This window comes from Balearica regulorum, chromosome 24 (genome assembly GCF_011004875.1).
Source record: "Balearica regulorum gibbericeps isolate bBalReg1 chromosome 24, bBalReg1.pri, whole genome shotgun sequence".
In the NCBI taxonomy this organism is placed as follows: Eukaryota; Metazoa; Chordata; class Aves; order Gruiformes; family Gruidae; genus Balearica; species Balearica regulorum.
In genome coordinates, this window is record NC_046207.1 from 4,219,736 (window position 1) to 4,240,740 (window position 21,005).

General features: G+C 59.3%; 2 protein-coding genes across 6 annotated transcripts in view; both read left to right on the forward strand.

The window, feature by feature from the left end:
* The window catches only part of ZNF385C (zinc finger protein 385C), a 59,988-nt gene that overhangs the window by 24,085 nt on the left and 14,898 nt on the right, over positions 1–21,005 (forward strand). The gene's annotated exons all lie outside the window — the stretch shown is intronic.
* C24H17orf113 (chromosome 24 C17orf113 homolog) lies at positions 7,754–15,710 on the forward strand. 3 transcript variants are annotated; one of them, XM_075775078.1, is made up of 3 exons: positions 7,754–8,160; positions 11,428–11,956; positions 13,369–15,710. In XM_075775078.1, exons 1-3 carry the CDS (start codon positions 8,144–8,146, stop codon positions 14,899–14,901), a joined length of 2,079 nt encoding a protein of 692 aa, XP_075631193.1. In that variant the 5' UTR covers positions 7,754–8,143; the 3' UTR covers positions 14,902–15,710. The 3 variants fall into 3 exon arrangements, with proteins under 3 accessions (XP_075631193.1, XP_075631194.1, XP_075631195.1); XM_075775079.1 differs by having other exon boundaries at positions 7,755–8,160; positions 11,328–11,956; XM_075775080.1 differs by having other exon boundaries at positions 7,757–8,160; positions 11,577–11,956.

The window sequence follows — 21,005 nt, forward strand, 5'->3', positions numbered from 1 at the left end:
CCTAATTACTTACGGGATTCAAGCTGAGTTGGATTCACTGCATCTTATTGATTTTTCCCAGGGCTGCAAAAAGAGGAAGAAACAGGTCGCGCGCTGACACGGCTTTATTTTGTCCTTGCTCTTCGTTTGGGGGTCAGCTCCAGACTTATGTTTCTGCTGTAGCCGCAACGCGAATGTTTGATGCTTTTTGTGTGAAATGAGGCTGGGGGGGGGGGGGGAAGAGCAACCGGCAGCGCCTTTGAAGAAAAGACAGGGAAAAGCTGGCCGGGCGGGTGGTGGTGGTGCTTTGCTGCTGGTTTTGGCTGTTTCGGGCTCGTGGAGTGGAGCTGCGGCGGCAAATGGAGCGTAACACTGCTCTTCAGACCCGTTTCCCGCACGGATTTTGGGCTGGTCATTTTGGTGCTTTTCTTATTATCGGCGTTAACTTTCCGGCAGGCTGCTGGGGAAGGAGCATCCTCCCCGGCCGCTGCCTGCGCTGGGTAGCGACAGAGGTCCGGCAGGTCCCCGCAGGCAGCGGTGCCGGTCCTCTCTATGCGTGTACACACACATGCGGTGCGCACATACGTGTGAGCGCGTGCACGTCTACATGCTTACACGCGCTCCTTTTCCCGTGGCGTCGCAGGCGTGTGCTTGTTGCTGCCTGGGGCTGTAGGAGAGCAGCCAGGCCGGGGAACCGCGGATCTTGTTGAACTGGCACATCTGACAGGGCTCCTCCGAGGCGCTCGCGTTGTTGTAACCCCACCATTGCTCGTCAGCTGTCTCCTGTGGATCACTTTAATTCTTCTGATAGTTTGAAACACAATTTTTTCTCCGTGAGTTGCCTTTTCCTGTATCTCTGAATGTGTAACAGTACTCGGGATATTTATCTGAAATATTTGTCAGGCGAAGCAGGTTTTAAAAAAACACACACCTCCCCCCCAGCTTGCTTTCAGCTTGTGGTCTCAGATATGTAGGAAATGTTGTAAAGCCACTAAAGCTTCAATTTTGAACCCGTGCCGCTGGGCATGGTGCAGGGATGTCCGTGATGGGGCCGGAGCAGATGCGGGATTGTGGTGCTCTGGTAGGTGGTTGCCAGGTTTTGTGCGGTGCCCGCTCCCTGCCGGTGTTAAACATCCTCTGCCCCGCTACATATTAAACACCTCTTTTAAAAAAAAAAAAAAAAAGTGGGAACTTGGAGTCACCCGTGTTCGCTCCATGCCACGGTGCAAACAGAGCGGGACCACGTGTGGGTCTTGCTGCTGCTGAGAGTTTGCTGCTGTTAATTGGTTGCTTAATGAGGCTTCCTGTCCTCTCCGTCATCGTCGGGGTTAATGGGGAGGGGAGCCAAGCTGGGCACGTTTCTGTCCCCACTCAAACACCGGGTTTGGCTTTGGGGTCCCTCATCAGATGGTGGGACTGAGCTTTCCCTAAGGTTGTTTTGGGTGAATTTCCCTGTAAATGCAGCAGTTGTTTTTACTGCCAGGGGCTTGCTCTGAGAAATGTCCTGGGGCAAACATCTGTCCCCCACTTTCAACCCGGAGCGACACCCCGGGGGGGGGCACTGGGGGCTCTGAGCTCCTCCGACAGCCTCAGCCTCCCCTTCGGAGTATTTTTAGACCAAACTGTCATCTAATCTTGACCTCCAGTATGATGTGGGCTAGAAAATATCACTGCGTTTCCAGCATCAACCCCAGGGTATAACTCACAAATTTTTTTAGGCTGTTTTTAATTCTACCTCGCTTTGGAGCAATGGGTTGCTAACAGGTATTTTGAGCGAACATGAACTTTTTTTTGAAGTTTCTGCGGTGAGGATGCTCCCAGCAGGCTGCTGGCGGCTGCGCTGCCGGCACGGGCGCTTTGATGGTCCCCGCCTGATGTCCTTAAGCTCGTAATGACTGCAGGGGCTGGGTATTAAACAGATTGCTTTTTTTTTTTTTTTTTTTTTTTCTTTTTCTGAGCGGGACGTTAGAACGCGTAGGCTGCCTGTTCCCACTCTTCTCCGAAGTGATTATATTAGCACGACCTGGGTAGGAGTGGCGGAAATTACAGTGAAATACTAGCGGTAGGAAATAAAAATCTAATTAAAAAATAATGACAGATGTGCATCTGCTTCCAAACCCTGGGTATGACCAGCCTGGCCCCAGGGCAGCCGTGGTGGGGAGTTACGCACTTCTGCAGCTGTCAGCGCGAACGTGATGGGCGCTGTGCTCGGGGCTCCCAGAAAATAACGTTGTGAGCAGAAAGCAGGCGGTGGGAGGCAAAGGGCTTTGACCTTGATAAAACTTAGATCGGGGGGAATATGTAAATGGATTAGGGTTTGAAAGTTTTCTCTTCCCCCCCCCAGGATTTACACCCCCAAAGTCTGAGTTGGACGCCCTGTAAGTGGGGCGATTCCCTTTTTGTCCCCTTGAGTGAAGCTGGGAGGGACTGGCTGACGCCCACCCAGTTTCACTGCTGGGGGGGCATCGGGGCGCAGCTGTCGCGTGCGGTGGTCTGCGGGCATCGCTCCGGCACATCTGGAACGGCACCGCTGAGAGGGGACTGCCGCTGGCCCAGAGCCTGGCTCTGTCACCGACCTGCCGGGTGGCCCCGGCCATGTCACTTATCCTCTCCGAGCCTGTGTCCCCCCCCCAGGGTTGTGCTCTGCGATCCGGGGGCTCCGTGTCCCGGGGAAAGGCCAGCCCAGCCCCGACGTGCCGGGGAGGCTTCAGGTGCCTCAGTGATAGAAATCATTAATTTTCACTGCTAATGGAGGAAACACTGCACTCTGGAAAAACGTGCGTTGGCTCAGAGGCAATTGAAAAGGCTGGTAGAGATGGGAGCCCCTTAATTTGTTCCAAATTGGTTATTTCACTGGAAGGGTGAGAAAGCATCAATTTGAGTATCTTTTTTTCCCCTTTTCATTTCTGTCAGTCGCTGCCTGGCCATAATGAATTGGACTCAGCTATAATTTTTATGATTTAAATGATGCCCAGAATAAAGGCTGCACTAATCTGGGGCTCCGGTCTCCTCCCCGAGCTCTCTATGTTTCAGAAGGACCCTGACTTCTCCTCCCCGCCGTTCCAGAGGAGAAGGCGAAGGTGGGGAGAGGCAGGCAGGGCTTTGGGGAGCGGAGCCCGGGTCAGCGTTCAATACTCCCTGCCTCCTTTCTGCCGCTGCCCTGGGTCAGGATTAGCCCAGCTTCTTCCCGAGCTCCTGGGTACCTGTCATGGAGATCAGCGAGGTCTTGGCTGGGCTGCACCAGCCCTGGCGGTGACGCTGGCCGTGATGTGGGGGATGTCGGGCTGGATGGGGGTTCTGCAAGGGGGGGGGGGGGGGCATCGCTAAATGCTCATTTTCAAGTCAAGCTAATGCTGACATCCAGGGAAAGTTGGGAATTAAAACCACAGGGGAGATGGGCTTGATGCTTGTGGACGTGAGGAGGAAAAGAGGCTTGATAGAGCAAGCCCTGCGTCCAGTTTTGCTCCTAAGAAATTGCTTTTTATATCAGTTGTGGAGGGTTCCCGCTCCCTGCGGTTCCTGGGGTGCTGGATGCACCCGAGCTGCCTTTCCAGGACCAGGTGCATCAACTGGGAGGGAGCCTGGGGTGGAGATTACCTCGTCTCTGCTCTTGCTCCTCAACAAAGGACTTCGCCCTTCTCGGCTGCTGCATCGTGGAGACCAAACCAGCCCCGTCTCTGAGCCGGGGGGGTGTTAGCCCAGAGCTGGGGTCACTGCTGGGGGAGAAATGAGCACTGCTCCCCCTCCCCAGCCCAGACAAATAATCCCGTTTGTGGCCATGCCCGGGAGTTTGCAGGGATGTCATCGGAGTTTATTTCAAGGCTTGTTCCCTGCCGGCTCAAGTCACGCAGCAAAAGGTTGTGACAAGGCCGTGCAGGGGAAGGAGGCGCGAGGCAGCGTCCCGCGGGCTGGCAGCGCTGGACGGGCAGCGGGTCCCCGTCTCAGCTGCTCGGGGGGGGCTTCCTTCTCCACGGTCCCCTTTCTGTGGCCCTCTGCCCACCCAGGCCCCTCTGCAAGGATCTGAGCGGCCCAAGCCAGAGCCCCTCTGCCCCCCCCCCCCCCCCAAGCACCCTGGAGATCTGTAAGAGAGCTGGGACACAGCAGGGAAATATCAGGGTCCCCCAGCGTGTGCCCCATCCCCTTCCCTGAGCCAGGGCACCCCGTTCCTCCCCGTGACCCTCCGGTCTCTTTGCAGCGATGCTGCGAAACAGCGGATCCCGCGGGAGGAGCCAGCCCTGCCAGATCTGCCTGTCCAGGCAACAGACCGGGGAGGGGGGGTGGTTGCAGAAGTATTTTTAATTTGTCTGAGCTGACACGGTGTTGAGTGCTGTCTCCCTCGCAGAGGGACGGCTCTTTCCCACACAAGACAGCGGCTTCTCGCAGCCTGCCTTCCTCCGCCATGCACAGCAGAGATTAAATTGAACTGTCACCACCTTCGGGTGCAAGGGACGCTGCGGCGGCAGGCGAAGCCCGGCGGTGGGGCCGTGCATCCTCCCGTGCATCCTCCCGTGCGTCCTCCCGTGCATCCTCCCGTGCATCCCCCTGCTGCTCCCAGCCCCCGGTTCATTTTGGGACCTGTCGCTTGGGGCTTTGGGCACAGAGAGGGAGCGGGGACCTGCGGGGCGGTGTGCGCCTGCCTTCCCCCCCAAACCCCTCCCTGTGCAGAGCTGGCACCGCAGCTCTCCCTGGGTGACGTGTCGGGGCTTTCCCACCCTGTCCCAACATGATGGACGGGGAGGAGTGCGGCTGGTGGAGCTGGGCGCCGTGGGGCGGGTGGGAGAGCCGGTGGGCTGCGAGGGGATGGGGCTCGCCGGGGTTTGCAGCTTCGGGAGCACCAGCAACTCCGCTTCCCTGCTGGAAAACCGGGAGTCATTCCCCAGAGACTGCCTTAAAGATCTTAATGCAGAGAAGGAAAACAAAATCTCATGAATGTATTTGGACTCGGGGATTTAGTATCTGTCGGAGTATTATGCCTGGGTGTTCGGTCGCTTCTGTTTGGCTTCTTATAGATGCAATGAAAAACCCTCGGGGAAATGCAGCCCCCGGATGTGGGGGTGCGGTGCTGGCAGGGGGTGCCCCCCTCAGCATCCCCGGCGGGAGCTCTGTGCCCCGGGTTCGGTTCGGCCGTCGAAGGCACGGGGCGCAAGTGGAAACTGTGGCTCATCGGGCAGCGGCCGCCCTCGTGCCATGCTGATGATGAATGTGCTCGTGCGGACAGGGCACCTGCCCGCCGAGCTCTCTAGGCATGTCACGGGGAGAAAAATAGCAATGATCGAATCAAACCAAGGCTGCTGCTGCTGCATAGGAGTAAACAGAAATATTTCCATTTCGGTTCCTTTAGGAAGGACGTCTGCCATCCTGCGGGGGCACAAGGACGGGGGTGGTCACGGGGTCAGGGACATCCTGCAAATGCTGCCCAAAATTCACGCTAAACCTGGAGGCTTCCAGCAAAAACACTGATTTATGGAGGAAAAAAATAGAGGCGATGAAAAGACTGTTTCACATGAAGCATTTCAGCTGTTTCCTGTAGCCCCCTCGCCGCAGCACCCCAGGCAGAGGCGCGTAGGGCAGAAGAGACGGGTGGGTTCAGCCATGCCCCCCGGCATGAAGCAGGCAGAGCCCCCTCCCCGCTCACCCCAGCACCCGTGGGGTTTGCCCAGCGCACCCTGGTTTCCCAGCCCTCTCCCCGGGCTCGGCATGCCTCGGCAGGCACCCGGGGTCTCTACTCGGCCGCTCGGCCCCTCGCAGGCGCCTGCGTGCCTGTCCCCATCCCCGCCTTGCTCCCGCCGTGATTTGGCGTTAACGTGGGCGAGGATGTTTGCTGGGCGCTGAGCTGGGCTGGAGCCGCTCCTGGCGGGTTACCGACCCCTCCAGAGCCGGACGGCCCTTTGCAAAGCAAAAGGGCACAATAATTATGGTCCCCCACCCTGGGCAGGCACCTTTCATCCTCGCCGGCTGATGCCCGTCTCCCTGCCAGGGCTCCTCGCCCCACGCGGGGGCTGCCGTGTGCCGGGGGCTCGGCAGCATCAGAGCTCGCCCGCCAGCGAAACGCCCCGTGGAGCCGCCGACCTGCCCCATCTCCCCAGTTTTCTGGCCGTGCTCGGAGAGGACCCTGGGTCCTGCTGAGATGCCACGTGCTGCCGTGGTTGGTTTGCCCAGCCGGATTTTGACATCCTGCCTGGTCCCCGTTGCTTCTTTTCTTGAGCGGTTTTGTTTCCCTGCTGCAGATTTTTTCCTGCCTGGCTCCCTTTGGCTCGTCATAATTATAAGCGACTGTGTGCGTATCTGGTGCCGGTGAAAGCAGAGGGGGAGGATGAGCAGTGGGTGCTTTTGCCAAATCTGCCTGTTTTCCAGGACTTTGCGTGGGGCTCCTTGGCGCTCCCCCTCCCCGTCCCTCTGCTCCCGGTTTGGGTGCCTCTCCCGACGGTGCGGGGCAGGAGAAGCCTGTGGGATCAGACTGGGCCGCTCCCTCGGGGAACTGGGGGAAAAGCAAGCGTGTTCCCGGACGGAGTCCCCTGGTCCTGCCGGCGGTCGGCCCCCGCCCCCGGGGGCCACCGGCTGCTGCTGCTCCTTGCCCCAGGACCACTGACCTTTGCAATCCTGCTCCCGGATGCTGTGAACCAGGGGATGCAGCAGCCTCCTGCTTGAAAACTGATTAAAATGGCTAAGTCCTCTTTTCTCGCTTGCATTAGCACAAGAATAAATAGTGCATATTTTCACCCCTGGGAGCCCGTCTCTGGTTTCACCCAGCTCCTGTTAGCATTAACCCTGGGCTGAGGTGGCCGGGCAGGAATGTCCCAAGAGCAGGAAGAGCCTCTTGCCCCAGGACATGTCGAGGAGCCTAAAGAGAGGAATTCACTCAGGGCCCCCCAGTCCCCTCCGGGGTGTGGAGCCAGGTACAATGCAGCCCCTAATCCAGACACATACCGTGGGGCCGAGGCTGTTGTTGGGACCCGACTCTGCACCAGGAGAAGGTGGAGTCGGGGCTGAGAGCATCCTCCAGCACCCAGGCACCCCCACCCATGGGTGGGGTGCTCCCATCTGAGCCTCCTGCGGGACATCGGTGCTCTTTGGGATTTTAGCATCCTTGGTAACCTTGTTTGGGGGAAAGCAAAGTTGGCATAAAATCCTATCTTTGGAAGAAGTTGGGGGGCTCTCAAATTCCCCTGCATTTAATGTTAAAATAAGGTGGGGTTTTTTGGCATGAGTGGAGCCCTTGAGCTTGTTAGGGAGCCCCAGCACGAGGGGGTGGGTGCCAGACGTGGGTGCCAGTCCCAGCGTCGCTCCTGCAGCTATGGACCAGGAGTGCGGTCAAACGGGGTTTGAGCAGGAGCTCAGTCCAAGTCTCGCTGCGGTGTTCGCTCAGGGGCTCTGACCTGGATTTTGCAACGGCTCGATGCCCCAGGGCTGGGGAGCTGCTTTGCCCACAGCTGCCCGCTCGTGGGGCACGTGGGTCCTGGCTCTGCCCAAACCCCGGGGACACCCGTCCTGGCTGGGTGCAGGTGCCTTTGCAGCTCGTCCTGCTGCGTGTGCTCAGCCCTCGGCCGAGGGACCCGGGATGGGGGTCCCAGGGTGGCGGGGGGGGGCCATGAGCCGCGTAGCCGATACCCATCGCCTTTGCCCTCCTTGCTCCTTGGGGAAGGTGTCCCGTGCAGCGTGCACGGGGCCGAGCTCCACGTGCTTCCCGTTCCCCAGGGGCTGGAGCCCATCGCCCAGCCACCGCGTCCATCGTCCCAGTGGCCAGGCCACGGCCACCGCCACGCGGCCTTTCCCGTTCCTGGCCACCGCTAGTGGCCACTGCCGCCGTTGGCTGCCGGGAGCATCCGTGGAGCCAGACAGTCCTCGCAGCAAGATGGCTGCTCCCATGCTCCCGTGAGCGCGGGGCGGCAGCCGCAGGCTTTGTTCCCGCAGCCGCCGCACTCGGGGCCGCGGCAGCACCGGCGGGGCGTCCGCCCCCATGTGCTGAGGGGGGCTGCCGGGGCAGGGGGGGGTGCTCCTGCTCCCTGCCTTCCGGCAAGATTTTTTTAATTTTTATTATTTTATTTTTGGCTTTGCATTGTTTGGCTAGGTTTGGTTTTTTTAATTAGGTTTTGGGTTTTTTTTTTTTTTTCCTATTTAAAAACCAAAATCTGGGAAGTTTGCAAGCCCCCTCACCCCAAAGCTTATGGCAGCCTTTAAATGGTACGTATGTAGGGAGAGGGTGGGCGTGCGGGTCGGGCACGCAGGGCTGGGTGCGCAGGGCTGGGTGCTGGGGTCGCGTGCTGCTCTGCTCACCCTCACCCGGGCGTAGGCGACCAGCAGCCGGGGCTGACGCACCCGGGCGAGAGGGTCAGAGCAGCGGCTCATCCTCTCGCAAGTAAATCCTGATCCTGCCCAAACTTCCCCGCTGACAGTGCTCTTGCCCCGGCTAGTGGGGAGCAGGAGGCTGCTGGGGGTACCGCAGTGTCACCCCCGCTCCCGAGCCCCCTGTTTTCCCCCCCCTGCACGCTGCCGGGTCCCCGAGGAAACCCAGCGGTGCTTTTCCCCGTGGCCAGCAGCGGCTCCGGCAGCGAAGGGTGCCCGGGGCTGGTGCGGGCGCACCGCAGGCGCTGCGGGAAGTGGTGCCGCGGTGCTCTGCTCCATCCCAAGCTCTCCCCAGCCCCGTGTGCCCCAGACGCTAACTGCTGCTTTTTTTTTTTTTTGCTTTTTTCTTTTTCTCCAAGGTAGCAGTTTTTGCCAGAGCGAGTGCTGGGGCTGTGTGTAGGTGAGGACGGGTTTGGGAGCGAATGGGGTGGGTGACAGGGAGGGAATGGAGGAAACCGCCTCCCGGAGCCGTGCACCATCCCGGTTGCAGCCAGGACACACCGAGCTCATCGCCTGCCCAGCACAGGGATCGGGGCGGTGGGTCCAAGGGCAGGCTGGGCACGTGAACCATGAGCAAGGCCGTCCAAGACAGCAGAGCTGTCCCTGCTACGAGCCCTGAGCCTCACCGGGGCACGGCAGGGGCACCGGCACAATCCCAACCCTGGCAGAGCCTCGCGTCCCTGGGGAACGTCTGACGGGTGCTGACAACTGCAGAGGAAACGTTCAGCAAGACGGGTCTGGGCTTTGATTCTCACGTGGCAAGTCCGTCGCAGTTTCCTAATTAACGTGCTTCTGAGGAGATGCTGCTCTGGCCGGCGCTCGGCCGCTGCAGTGTGGCTCTTGGACCGGCCTCAGGAAGCGGCTGCAGCTTTTTTGGGGGACCCCACCCACCCCCACCGGCTGTGGGAATCGTTCCCTGGGTGCTCTCAGCTGCACCGTGCCGAGGTGTCGGACCAGGTGAGAGACCTGGCTCTGGGGAGCAAACCAAACCATATTGAATAGGCTAAGAGCAAGATGCAGAGGGAATTTCCATGCTTGTTGCAAGCCTTGAGAGCTTCGTGCTCCCTGCGGGCAGGAAGAAAGCTCTCAGCAGGGCTGTGTCTTGGGGTTTCTCTCCGCTTTCTTGGAAGTGTTTGATGCTGAGTGTGGTTAGAGCTGAGCTTTGGACTAGCAAAGCCTTACTCTGTCCTGGGGCTGGCTGCTCTGGTCCTTCTGTCCCTGTCCCCCTGCCATCGTAGAGCTGGCTTGCAGCTCCCGGTTTGCTGGACAAGGCGAGAGCTCCGGGGGCTGGAAGCAGAAGCGTAACGCTCTGAAGACGCACGTGTGCCTGGTGAACTGGGATGGAGCTGCGGCCAGGACGTGCCTGGATGGCAGCAATGGGAAATACGGGCTCCGAGGGTCCGCAGCACCCGTCTCTGCAGGGGGAGGTGCGTGGTGCCTGGGGCGCACCCGGTGCTGCCTGCTCCTCTGCCGGCTCCTGGCTGGGGGCTGATGTTTTCCTCTCTGGACAGAGAGGGGGTTTCCTGGCCTCCGATGCCTGTTTTACCAGGTTGTTCTGGTTTTCGTGATGGAGGAGCACAGTGGGAGTGCTGCTCCCATCTGGCACGGCAGGAGGCTTTGGTACGTCTGCCCTGCGTCGGGAGGAGGAGAGGGGTCCCTGAAAAGCTGGGCACAGCCAGAAGAAACACCCGGAGCCGGGGGCGGGGGAGGACTCGCAGCTCGGGGCTGGACCTGAGGGGGACCAGCAAGGTGGCGAGCGAGGGCAGGCAGCTGGGCCTGGGCACCCCGGGGAAAGCGCAGGGGCCGAGGACGGTCACCCCTTCCCCTCCCGCTGTCAGTAAAGGACATTCCTCAGCCCCAGGGAGGGTGGCAGGGCGGAGGGAGCCCTATGGCTGCGGTGCCAGCTGGCTGCACTGCCGCCCGTCCAGCATCGCCCCGGGCACCCTGAGGGGAACCCCTGTTCCACGGGAGCGGGATTTTGCGGCTCTGGGAGTCGGGGTATTGCTCTAACGCCTAAATCATGAGGCTTTCCTCTTCTTCCTGGAGGCTGTGGTAACGGCTCTGGTATTTGGGGGTTTTGTTCTTCAGAAAAACCTCAAGTTCCTTCTGGGTTTCTCAGCACACAGTATTGCCTGGCTTGCACTGCTGCTGAATGTCCATTTTCTTTCCTTTTTTCCTCTATGTTTTGGTTTCCTCCCTTCCCCACCCTGCGCTGGGTTCCTCCTCCTCCTCCCACCACCTTTATCAAGACTCACTTTGGTTTTTCAATCCAGTTCATGGAAGAATTCGAGGATCGGACTGAGTGGGCCTTAAGTATAGGGAGGGAGTTAAGTGGATGCTTAAATACTTTTGCTACTTAGTTTAAATAGCGCGTAAGTGCTTTGTAGCCTGAGGCTCCAGCAGATGTTGGGGAGCTCTGGCTGGAGCGGGTCCTGTCCATCAGCCACCCCCGGGGGAGAGACGCTGGGCTGGGATGCTGACGGTGCAGAGCACGGCCCTGCTGCCACGGGACGCAGCGTAGCTTTGGCAATTTATAGAGAGAGACGAGCCAGGGAGGAATGAAAACGCACAAGCGTGCATGCAAAACCCCCCCCGGCACGTGTTTCTGAGCTGGCCTCCGAGCCGTCCTCGTTCAGCCCTGGGTCTCTGGTGCTCGCCGTCAGCAGTGGGTGCTGCTCCTCGTGGGGCTGAACGCTCGTTTCCAGGCGTTCGGTTCGGTGCTGGTTCCGTACCTTCCCAGCATCAGAGCGGAGGTCTGGTCTGGTGGGGGGCACGTTTGGGTGCCCCTGCGATGATGGAGAGGACCGCGCGTCTGTGCCAGTCCCACCACTGGCACCAAGAGCTGCCGGTGACACCGATGAGGCGCTCGGTGGGATCCCCCCCGTGCGGTGCCGGGGCTGTCGCGCAGCCTGCCCTCTTCGTTAGCAGCCAAGAGTAAACGATGAGCAGAGGCTGAGGTTTGCAGGGCCCTAATCCCTTTCCCCTTGTGTCTCTTTCATCTCCAGTCGGACCAGGAGAGTTGTAATAGACCTTCTTACTAAATTAAATGTAGAGTCTGCTCCTCCAAGGCACGTTTCAGTTCAACCGTAGTGTTTGATTTCCCAGCCACAGCAATATGGTGCCTCCAGGGAAAAAGCCAGCTGGGGAAACTTCCAATTCCAATAAAAAGTGTAAGCGCTATTTCAATGAGCACTGGAAGGAAGAATTTACCTGGCTGGAGTTTGACTATGAGAGGAAACTCATGTTTTGCATAGAGTGTCGGCAGGCGCTGGTGAAGAACAAGCACGGTAAAGCGGAGAACGCCTTTACTGTGGGCACGGACAACTTCCAGCGCCATGCCCTGCTGCGGCACGTCACCTCCGGCGCGCACCGCCAGGCGCTGGCGGTGAACCGGGAGCAGCTGGCTTTCGAGACCCGCGTCCACGGCCACCCAGAGCTGCGCTCGGTCATCAAGGTGGAGGTGAACCCGGCAAAGGTGGCCATCCTCACCACTGTCTACTGGATGGCGAAGGAGGAGATCCCGGATGAGAAGTGCTCCTCTCTGCTCGACTTCCAGAAGTTCAACCTGTGCCAGGCGCTGCTGGCCTCCGAGCACAGCGAGTACTACCACCCCAGCAGCGTCAGGGAGATGCAGGTGTGTATGCCGGGCTGGGGGCCAGAGCCAACTTTGCAGCAGGGATCGCCAGATCCTCCCGGCAGCCTGAGCCCGGGAGAGCCGGAGCCAGGTGCCGCGGCGGCGGGCGGGCAGGCAGGAGGATGGGCAGGGAGCTGGTGTCCCCGACTCGCGGGCAGAGAAGGGGCTGGGGTCGTTGGCCGCTCTGCGTCAGGGTTTGGTGATGGGCAGACCTCCATCCCTGGAGGCACCAGGGCACGTCTGCATTGTGCTTGGGACCACCAGCCCCGTGCACAAAACCAGCCTGCTCTGGGGCATGCCCTAGTCCCACGGAGGAGCTGGTGGAGCCAGGCGATGTTCCTGTTCTCCAGGAGTTCCGGTGGAGATTGAAAGTTCCTCCACATTAAACCACCAACGTGGCACTTTGTCGGTGTCATTCCCTGGTTTGACAAACCAGGAGAAGGCGATGGGCTCCCTCGAAGGAGCCCGGGGCTCGTGGTCACGCGTGTGCTTCAGACACGCAGGGAGACCAGGAGCATCCTCTCCCGTCTGAGCCTGAAGGAGAAAAGCTCAGGAGTTCAATTAGCACACGAGCGCTGTGGGTTTTTCTTCTTTTGCCCTAAACTGAGTGATCGGGGAAAGATCAAGTAGCCGGAGAGTTTAGAAAGGATTTTCTTAATTTTACAAATGCTTCATGCCTGTTAAAAATCAAATTAATTTTTTAGTGAGTCTTGGCTGTTTTCCAGAGGTTTTTTTTAAGATCTCTAAAGAGCCGTATTTTGCTGCAGATAGACTAAATCCACTAATTAGATTTCTCAGCCTGAAGTGCTACTCAGAGCGTTCGCGCACAAGGGGAGATGTTTTCCCGTCAAACCGAGGCGTTTGCCTGAAATGGGCAAAATGGAGTAAGGAAGGAAGAGATGCTGGAAGTTTTGCCACTGCTTCTGTCCGTGCTGGGTAGCAATCGATGAAGTTTGAACTGAGGCGGCAGGTTTGTGGCATCTTGCCTCGCTCCCGGCACCGGCAGGGTCTCAGGAGCCCGGGTGACAGGGGGGGACACGGCGGCAGCTCGGTGCTGCCCGTCGGTGTTCGGTCGTGCTGAAGCCGTGGGGCTCCAACCCCAGCTCAGGGCAGGGACCCCGGAGCTCTCTGGAGCTTCACTTGGTGTTTGGGCTGCAGGCCAGGAGCAGGAGGAGACAGTATGTTAGGGGGGGAAAAAAAAAAAAGTCATTTCCAGCCTGCGTATGTACTTGTATATAAAACTTGCTTAAGGGCCTCTGTCTGACTCGGGACCTTGCGCCGCTTTTGGGGAGATCCGAGGGTGGGAGGTTGCTTTGTGCCGGGTGCTGTGCATCTCCCACGTGCTTTTGAAGTTCATTTGTGTTTCTCTTTCCCTCCCCGCCTGCCCCGTGCACCTCCTTTAACTGGCTCAGGCAGCGATCGCCAAAGTCCTGCACAACGAGGACAGGCACAGGATAAAAGCCTCACCGTTTGTTGGGCTGGTGGTGGACGAGATGGTGGACGTCCTGGAGCACCGCAACCTCGCCATGTTCACCACCACCGTCTCCCCCTGCAACGGGCAGACCTCCGCCACCTTCCTGGGGAGCTTCGAGCTGCCCACCGGGGAGGCCTCCACGGTGGCGGGCAAGGTGGGCGAGGTGATGCGCTCCTTCGGCATCCCCACCATGAAGATCACCTGGCTCAGCGCCGACAGCGCCTCACTGGTGGCCGAGCGGCTGAGCGGGGTGGGGACCACGCTGACCTCCTTCTGCCCGCTCCTCACGGAAATGCACTGCCTGTCCCACGGGAGCTCCCTCCTGCCGGCGGAGAGCATTGTCAGCATCGAATACCTCCAGAGATACGAGACCACTGTGGATGCCGTGTACAGACTCTACTCCAGCTTCAGGGGGGAAAGCAGCGGCCTGCAGGAGCTGCGGACCGTCCTGGACCTCTGCGAGATAGACCTCGGGAGCCCCAAAGCCATCCACTGGACTTCTATCTTCCCAGCCGTGGAAGCCATCGATTCCTCATGGCCCACGCTGGTGCTGCTCTTGGAGAGTGAGGCGGAGCGGTCGCCTGTGGCCCATGGCCTCTGCGAAGAGCTCAAGAATTTCCAGTTTGTGGCCTTTACCAAGATCCTTCTGGATGTCCTTCCCATCTTCCAGAAGCTCAGCCGCTTCTTCCAGATTGAGGACTTTGACCTCTCCATCCTGAAGCCCATCGTCTCTGCCACAGCCACCACCTTGCAGGCCCAGAAGAGCGCTAGTGGCCAGAACCTCCAGGAGTTCCTCAACGAGATGAACGAGCACCCACGGGACGACCGGGAGGGCGAGAGCCGCTTGTACTACAAGGGTGTTGAGTTGGCCAACTGCTCCAAGGTGCATCTGAAGCACTTTGAACGCCTGAAGGAGAGCTACCTGGAGAGCGTGAGGGGCAACCTGCTGGACAGGTTCCCCAGCAGCGTCCTGGAGGCCATCAGCTCCTTCTCGGCCATCTTCAACCCCAAGTGTTACCCCCAGTCTTTGGAGGACATTGGCAGCTATGGGGTCAGCGAGCTGAATTTCCTCCTGCAGGCTTACTCCCGGGTGGTGGTGAGCGAGAGGGCCCTGAGCGATTTCCCCCTCTTCAAGCGGATCGTCTTCAGCCTCAGTCAGCTCTCCTTCAAGGACCTCTGCGTCAAGCTGGTCTACAGCAACTCTGAGATGCACGAGCTCTTCCCGGACTTTGCCGTCCTCGCGGCCATTGCCCTGGCCTTGCCGCTGGGCTCGGTCCTTGCCGAGAAGATCAGCCGGGGCCGGGAGCTGCTGAAGCGCGGCCGGTCGTCCCGCACGAAGGACGAGGGGCTCTCCGACCTCATGAAGATCGCCATTGACGGGCCGGCCATCAACGAGTTTGACTTTGCGTTGGCCATCGAGTACTACGAGAGCATGAGGGAGTCCAGCTTCATCGTGGCGCAGGTGAAATGAGTGGCAGCCGGTGAAGGCAGAGCCCTGCGGGCAGGGAGCCGGGTCCTGCGGGCAGCCCCAAGCGCCGGCTCGATGCCGCGTTTCCCCATCGCTGGTCACCGCCGGGGCCACACGGCCGCCGGTGGACGGTGACCTGCTCCATGCTGGGAAGAGGAAACGGGTTCCTTCACAGAGCCATGCCGATGCCACGACCACCCCTCCCTCACCCCCCAAACATCCGTCTGAGTGGGCCAGAATTTAAAATCCTGGGGTCACCTGAAATCCCAAATTGCGATGAGGGTTGGTGTTTTTTTTTTTTTCAAGGGTTTGTTATTATTTTGTTTTAGGGAGATGAAGGCAATTCTTCTCTTGAGCTCAAATGTCACGTTGCCTTTGCACAATGATACCCAGCAGCTTTTACTTAGTACTCTGCAAAATACCTGACTTTTGGTTTGGAGCCTTGAGAATGAATGCAGAAAAGGCAACGCATCTTTCTAGCTCCGTGGCAAACCCCAACATGCCTGATGGTGTCTTGTCGGTGTTCCCTGCGCACAGCACAAAATATTTTTAGCAGTGGCATCAAGTCATGATCATTTCAAGAGCAAGAGATTTAGAGAATGATACTGTAATCACCAAGGAAATAGTAACTTTTAAATGCATCATTGTGTATATATGTGTATGTGTATATATATATAAAAATATATATATAAATATATATATATTAAAAAAGTCTATCTTACTTTTCCTAGTGTTTAAAGTACAAAGATATCTAAAAGGACTTTTTTTGCAATGACAGAATAAATTATAAGCAGGGGTCCAAAAATAATAAATAGTGAATTGCTGGTCTTTTCAAAACGGCATCACGTACCTACATTCCCTTTGCACCCTGCGCGCTCTGCAACCAAAGAAAGAGTCTTTTAACGTCTGCTTTTGGGACAAACCTGAGTTGTTTAGCTTGTGCTTTTCCTTTTAAACGTTCCCTTTACCCTGAAGCGAGCGAAGCCATCAGGGGCCCGCGGTGGCCGGGGGCTCGGGCTCCTCTGCCGCCGGGGTCTGGGCGTGCGAGCACGGTGGATGAGCCAGGCGGTCGGTGCTGCGTGGCGTGTCGGGGGGGGGGTGTGTGGGGTTCTCTGGTTTTAACTCGGAGGGATGTGTTCTTCAGTTCTGTCAGGGTGGATGAGAAGACCCTTCTCGCTGATTGTAATCTGCAGTAAAGCCACCACAGCAGCCTGAAGCATCACGTCGGTTCAATCCTGGGCGATGGGTCCTCCCGTGGGATTCGGCTCCGCTCCTTCCCTGGGTAAATTCACGCCATCCCGCAGACGCAGGGTCTGTGTCGGGCAGGATTTGACCCCAGCGCCCATAATGCTGACAGTCCCTGTTGGTCCCACACCTCTGGCTGGGACTTGTGCTGCAGCAATATGGAGGGGTGGGGGGCTTGGTCTCGCTGCTCCCCCCCCCCCCCTCCAGACCAAGCGACCGCTGCCCATGGTGGATGGACGGACGGGCGGACGGACCTTCCTCCGCCCCAGCCCTGACTTGTGGAGCCGCTGGAGAGCAGCCTGGACGGCTGGAGGGGTCGCACGGCCCCGGGAGCGGTGCTCTGCCGGCACGGCTGCCTCCCCTGCTGGGGTCCCCTGGTTGCTCTGAGGGGTGGTTTGCCGTCTGCCCGACCCAGCAGGTACCGTGCCCCCAGACCCCCACGTCGGATGTACGGACGGGGTGTTCGGGGGTGCCTGGGGGGGTCTCACTGTGCCCTGTGGTGGAGGCAGGGGAAGTCAGGCATCCTGTCCTCGGGGCTGGCGGCTGGTGACGGCGGACGGCCAAGAGTCCGTGTCCTTCCAGCTGATCCGTAAGGTGGATTCGCTGGTTTGATGGCAAGTGTATTTGGGTGAAGGCTGCTCGCTCCCAGGCATCCCCCGGGTTGGGTTTGTGGTTCTGGATTTGACCTTGTCCTGCCACGCTGGGTTTTGCTGCGGGCTGCTTTCCGCCCAAACCGTGCGTGTGGAGGCGGCGGCTGTGGCTGTCGGAAGCTGGAAATAGGAGGATGTAGCAGGGTGGTGCTCACAGCGTGCACCGTCCTCACGTTCCCAGGGAGGCTGGGAACCAGCCGGAGGGGCTGCGCTTGGCCAAGGCTGGTCCTGCTGCGGGACTGCCGGGGCCTGGAGCAAACGCACCGTGCCGGGGTTTGCAGCATCGCTGCCCGCAGGGCCAACGGATCCGCTGCTCGGCGGTCCACGTCGGGTTTGCTGGGTCTGGTTGCTTGGGAATCTGAGGTAGGGCAATCTGCTAATTACTGACGTTCCTAATGTGGAGCTGGGGGCACTGGGGCAGTCCGGACCCCAAGCAGTGCTGGGCGGGCTGTGGTCGTGGTCCAGCGTTGTGACCGGGTGTTGCTGCTTTTCTCCCGCCGGCAGCCTTTGGCATCGGGGAGCGCGCACACGTGTTTCCCAGAGAGTCTCCTGGAAATAGCTGGAGTGAATTCAGCCGATGCTTGGCCAGAGACAAAAGCTTTAAAGCCCTGGGTAAGGAATTTGAGACACCACCAAAATTTACTGAGAACACCTACCAAATGGGAGGGAGCCAGACTGCTTCTGTGTGAATAAACAGCTCCCGTCTCCATCTGCCCTGTGCAGACTCTGCGCCAGATGCTCTTGCGAGGCAGCCGGCGTCTGCAGAGATGGATCCTTGGCAGATCCTCATGTCGGTAGGAAAATCCACAGCGTTGTCCCCACCGCTTTCAAAGGCGTTTTTTGGAGGTTCGCACATCCATAGCGTTAGAGCACAACGCTTGCTCTGATCTGCCTCGCAGGGGACCTGGGAGAAAACCCGCCGCAGGCGTGCGTGCCGTTGCTGTGCAGAGCAAAGAGATGGGGGGACACGCTGGGGATGGTGGCCAGGCACGGTCCTGGGTGGGCTTGGTTAGATGAAGGACTGAAATATGCCTTTAAATTCCAGGGAACCCCTCTGAGAGTCCTGTGGGACAGGACTGATGGCTGATGGCTCCGGGCTGAGCCCCAGGCAGGGGATGTGCAGCACCGCAGCGGTGATGCCGTGTGGTTTGGCGTCTTTCGGTCAGGCCTGGATGGATGCTCAGTTAAGAATGGCCGTGTACCCTCCCTGCAGAGCTGGTGGGGGTGAAAGGACACACACACCCCCCCACACACACCCCCCCCCCCAGGCTGCAGCAGGTGCTTGTGCCAGGAACACGGGGCTCCTGCGCTCCCCTCCTTGCACCAGCCTTTTGAAACGCTCCGCGGAGCCCCGAGCACGTCCCGTCCCAGCAGGACGCGCAATGCCGGAGCAGCGGTGTTTGCTGCATGGGTGGGGGCCCCTCTGCCAAAACGGGGGGAGAGACTCAGACAGCGCTGCGGTGGGGGCCGGCCCCGCTCCAGAGCTGCAGCCCAAGCATCTGGGGATGCCATTCACCAGCAAAGCCCACCCTGCCGGTGGCCATGCCCGTCACCTTGGGTAAGGTCGTGTCATTCTATACAGACCTGGGGGCTCTGCCACTCTCCCCAAAGCAAATCCCCTTAATTAAGTGTCTAATTAATACCTAAAAATACAGCCCGCAGCTGCTGCCGGAATCTGCCCTGCAGCAAAGGTAAGGCAGGAGCCGCAGCGGCGCGGCCCCGTAACCTTGGGAAGTGCCCCAAGAGCATCGTGCGGGTGCTCCCGTGCCCTGGCAGGGTGCTGCGGCGTGCCGGGGGCAGCTCGCTCCTTGCCACAGAGCTCTGCCGTGCCAGGATGGCGGCTGCGCCGCTTGTCTGCCTTCTCCCTGCACGCGGTGCTTATGCTTTTGTGATCATCTGAGGTTCGGGCGAACCGAAGCTGACGATGTTCGTCCCTGCGCCGTGTGGCGGCTGTCCCGTTTCCCCTCTTTAGCCAGGGGCCAACGAGCCGTGCCGACTGCGGCTCGTCCCTTCCGCAGCCAGCGCCGGGTTTCCTCCTTTTGCCGGCTGTAAGCGCCTGGCCGCTCCTCGCAGGGCGCCTGAGCGATGACGATGCTGTTGGAGACTTTCAGCCCTTTGCCTGCTCCCGGGGGGGGTCTCGTCTACCTCAGGGGCAAAACCAGGAGGGAAAGGTCCTGCCCCCTCCGCGGGGTCCCATCTCGGTTGGGGTTCCTGGGCTCTCTTCTAACCCCCTGTTTTACCCCTGGGCTGCTGACCCAGCCTGGAAAGATGTTTAATCCACAAATTTGGGCTCAAGGATGTGCCATAGTTGGCGTATCTTGCCCTTACTGTCTCAGTGGGCAGCAGCCGCCGCGGGTGGTGGCCGTCCCTGAGGGACCCGTGTCCCACCCCTGGGCCACGCGTCCGCACGGCACGGGAGCCGCTTCCCGGGGAGCAAACCACTCGGCCGCGGGGCCGTGCGGCAGCAGCCGGGTTTTGCCGTCGTGACGGCGTCGGCTGGGCTGCAAACTCCCTTTTTTAGGTTTCTGATGATGGGGGCAGAGGTGCTCGCCCACCCTCTTGTTCCTCCCAGTGTTAAATCTGATATATACGTATTTTTCAGGCCAGCGCAGTCGGCGCACAGCATACTGACAAAGGCAAGTGGAAACCCTTGTGATCCGGCCCCAAATGCCTTTGTTGCTACCGCTGCTCTTGGCCAGGGTCGGGGCTGTGTGTGTGGGCTGGGGGGGTCCCTGGGGGCCGGCTCCCTGGGCGCCGGCCCGGCGTCTCAGATGATTTGATGCAGAAATACTGTTTCACGCCTCAGAAGGTTAATTATGCGTCGTTCACCCATTTCTGCTTGCTTTTGCTCCCTCCCTCGTCGCCGTTGCTATAATTTTATTTATTTATTTTTAAACAGTTTCACAGATTTCCCTTCTGGGCGACTCTGGAATTAACTCGATCAATGCACGCCTGATGAAGCAAAATGTAATTTTTCCCTGGAGTCAGGCCTGACTCGGGGACGGCTCCGGTGCCGTTGAAGAGCCCGTGTGCGCTCTCCCAGAAAGAGGTCGTTGTTGCCCGCAGGGCCCGCGCGGCGAACGCTCGCTGCTCAAATTCAGCAAATCTTTCGAACTTTGCATTTCAGATTTGTATCTCGGCTCCTGCACCAGCGGAAGGTCGGGTGTAAAGCAAAAAGCAAAGCACAGCAGGAGAGCGGCACCAACCGGGGTCCTCATCCTGCACAGCCGGTGTCGGGGTGCGGAGGGGGGGCTGGAGGCGGGGGGGGGGTGAGTGTCTTGGCACTGGCACAAACCGGCACCGGTGGTTATGGCTCCCGGTCAGCGTTTCTGCTGCAGGAGCATCCGACCCCCCTCGAGCACCGGCCGCTTTTGTCCTCCCACGAGGGTCTCCTGCCGTTCTCAGCCCAGGAGGGGCTGGGGGTGACGCTGTGCTGGGGCAGCCTGGCTCTGTGACCACCTTTGAGGTGAAAAAGAACCCAGAAATCAAAAAAAAAAAAAAAAAAACCCAAAAAAACAAAAGGAACATTGGCCTCGTCCTTGTTCCAGGCGGAGGGACAGGGCTGCCGAGGGGGGGCTGGAGGAGGCGTGAAGCTGTGCGAGATGCGAATGGGCTTCTCTGGCTCACGGCGTTTTGAAACCTTTTCTTATTTATTGTATTTCATTCAATTGTTTGTTTATTTTAACTTTTCCTCCCTCCTCGCTCTCAGAGCCGTGTGTGGGTGCAAGAGCCCAGCCAGGGCTCTCCGCGGGTCGGAGGATGCTTTTCGGGGGGGGGAACCCGCTGCCCCCTCGGGCTGCCGAGTGGGCTGGAGACAGACCCCCTCCGTCTGGCCTTCCCTCCTTCCCCAGGGGTGTTTTCTTTTTAAACAGAAAATTATTAATAACTCCAGGCTATTTTTAAATCGCACGCCGGAGCTCGCGGTGCGTTTGCGGGGGGACGATGCGAGGCAGGCGGCGGCGCTCGGCCGGGGAGCGGGCGGCTTGCGGTGCGGGAGCCGGTGGGTCGGCAACGCGGGTCGGTGGGGAACCCGCCTTTGGGGGCTTCTATCCAAAATACCCGCAGAGGGGCAGAGCCACGGGGTGCCCGTGCGGCTTGGTCGAGGCCAGGTGCACCCAAAATTCCAGACCTTTGCAAAGCTGCAGCAGTGCCGCGGCCGGGGCTGCTCAGCCTGGTGCTCGCAGGGGTATTTTGGCTGCTGCCAGCAGCTAA

What these genes read in the sequence shown, in the direction of transcription:
- C24H17orf113 (XM_075775078.1), top strand. An exon ending in GCAGCGTCAGGGAGATGCAG is followed by an intron (nt 11,957 to 13,368) that starts GTGTGTATGCCG and finishes TAACTGGCTCAG; the next exon opens with GCAGCGATCGCCAAAGTCCT.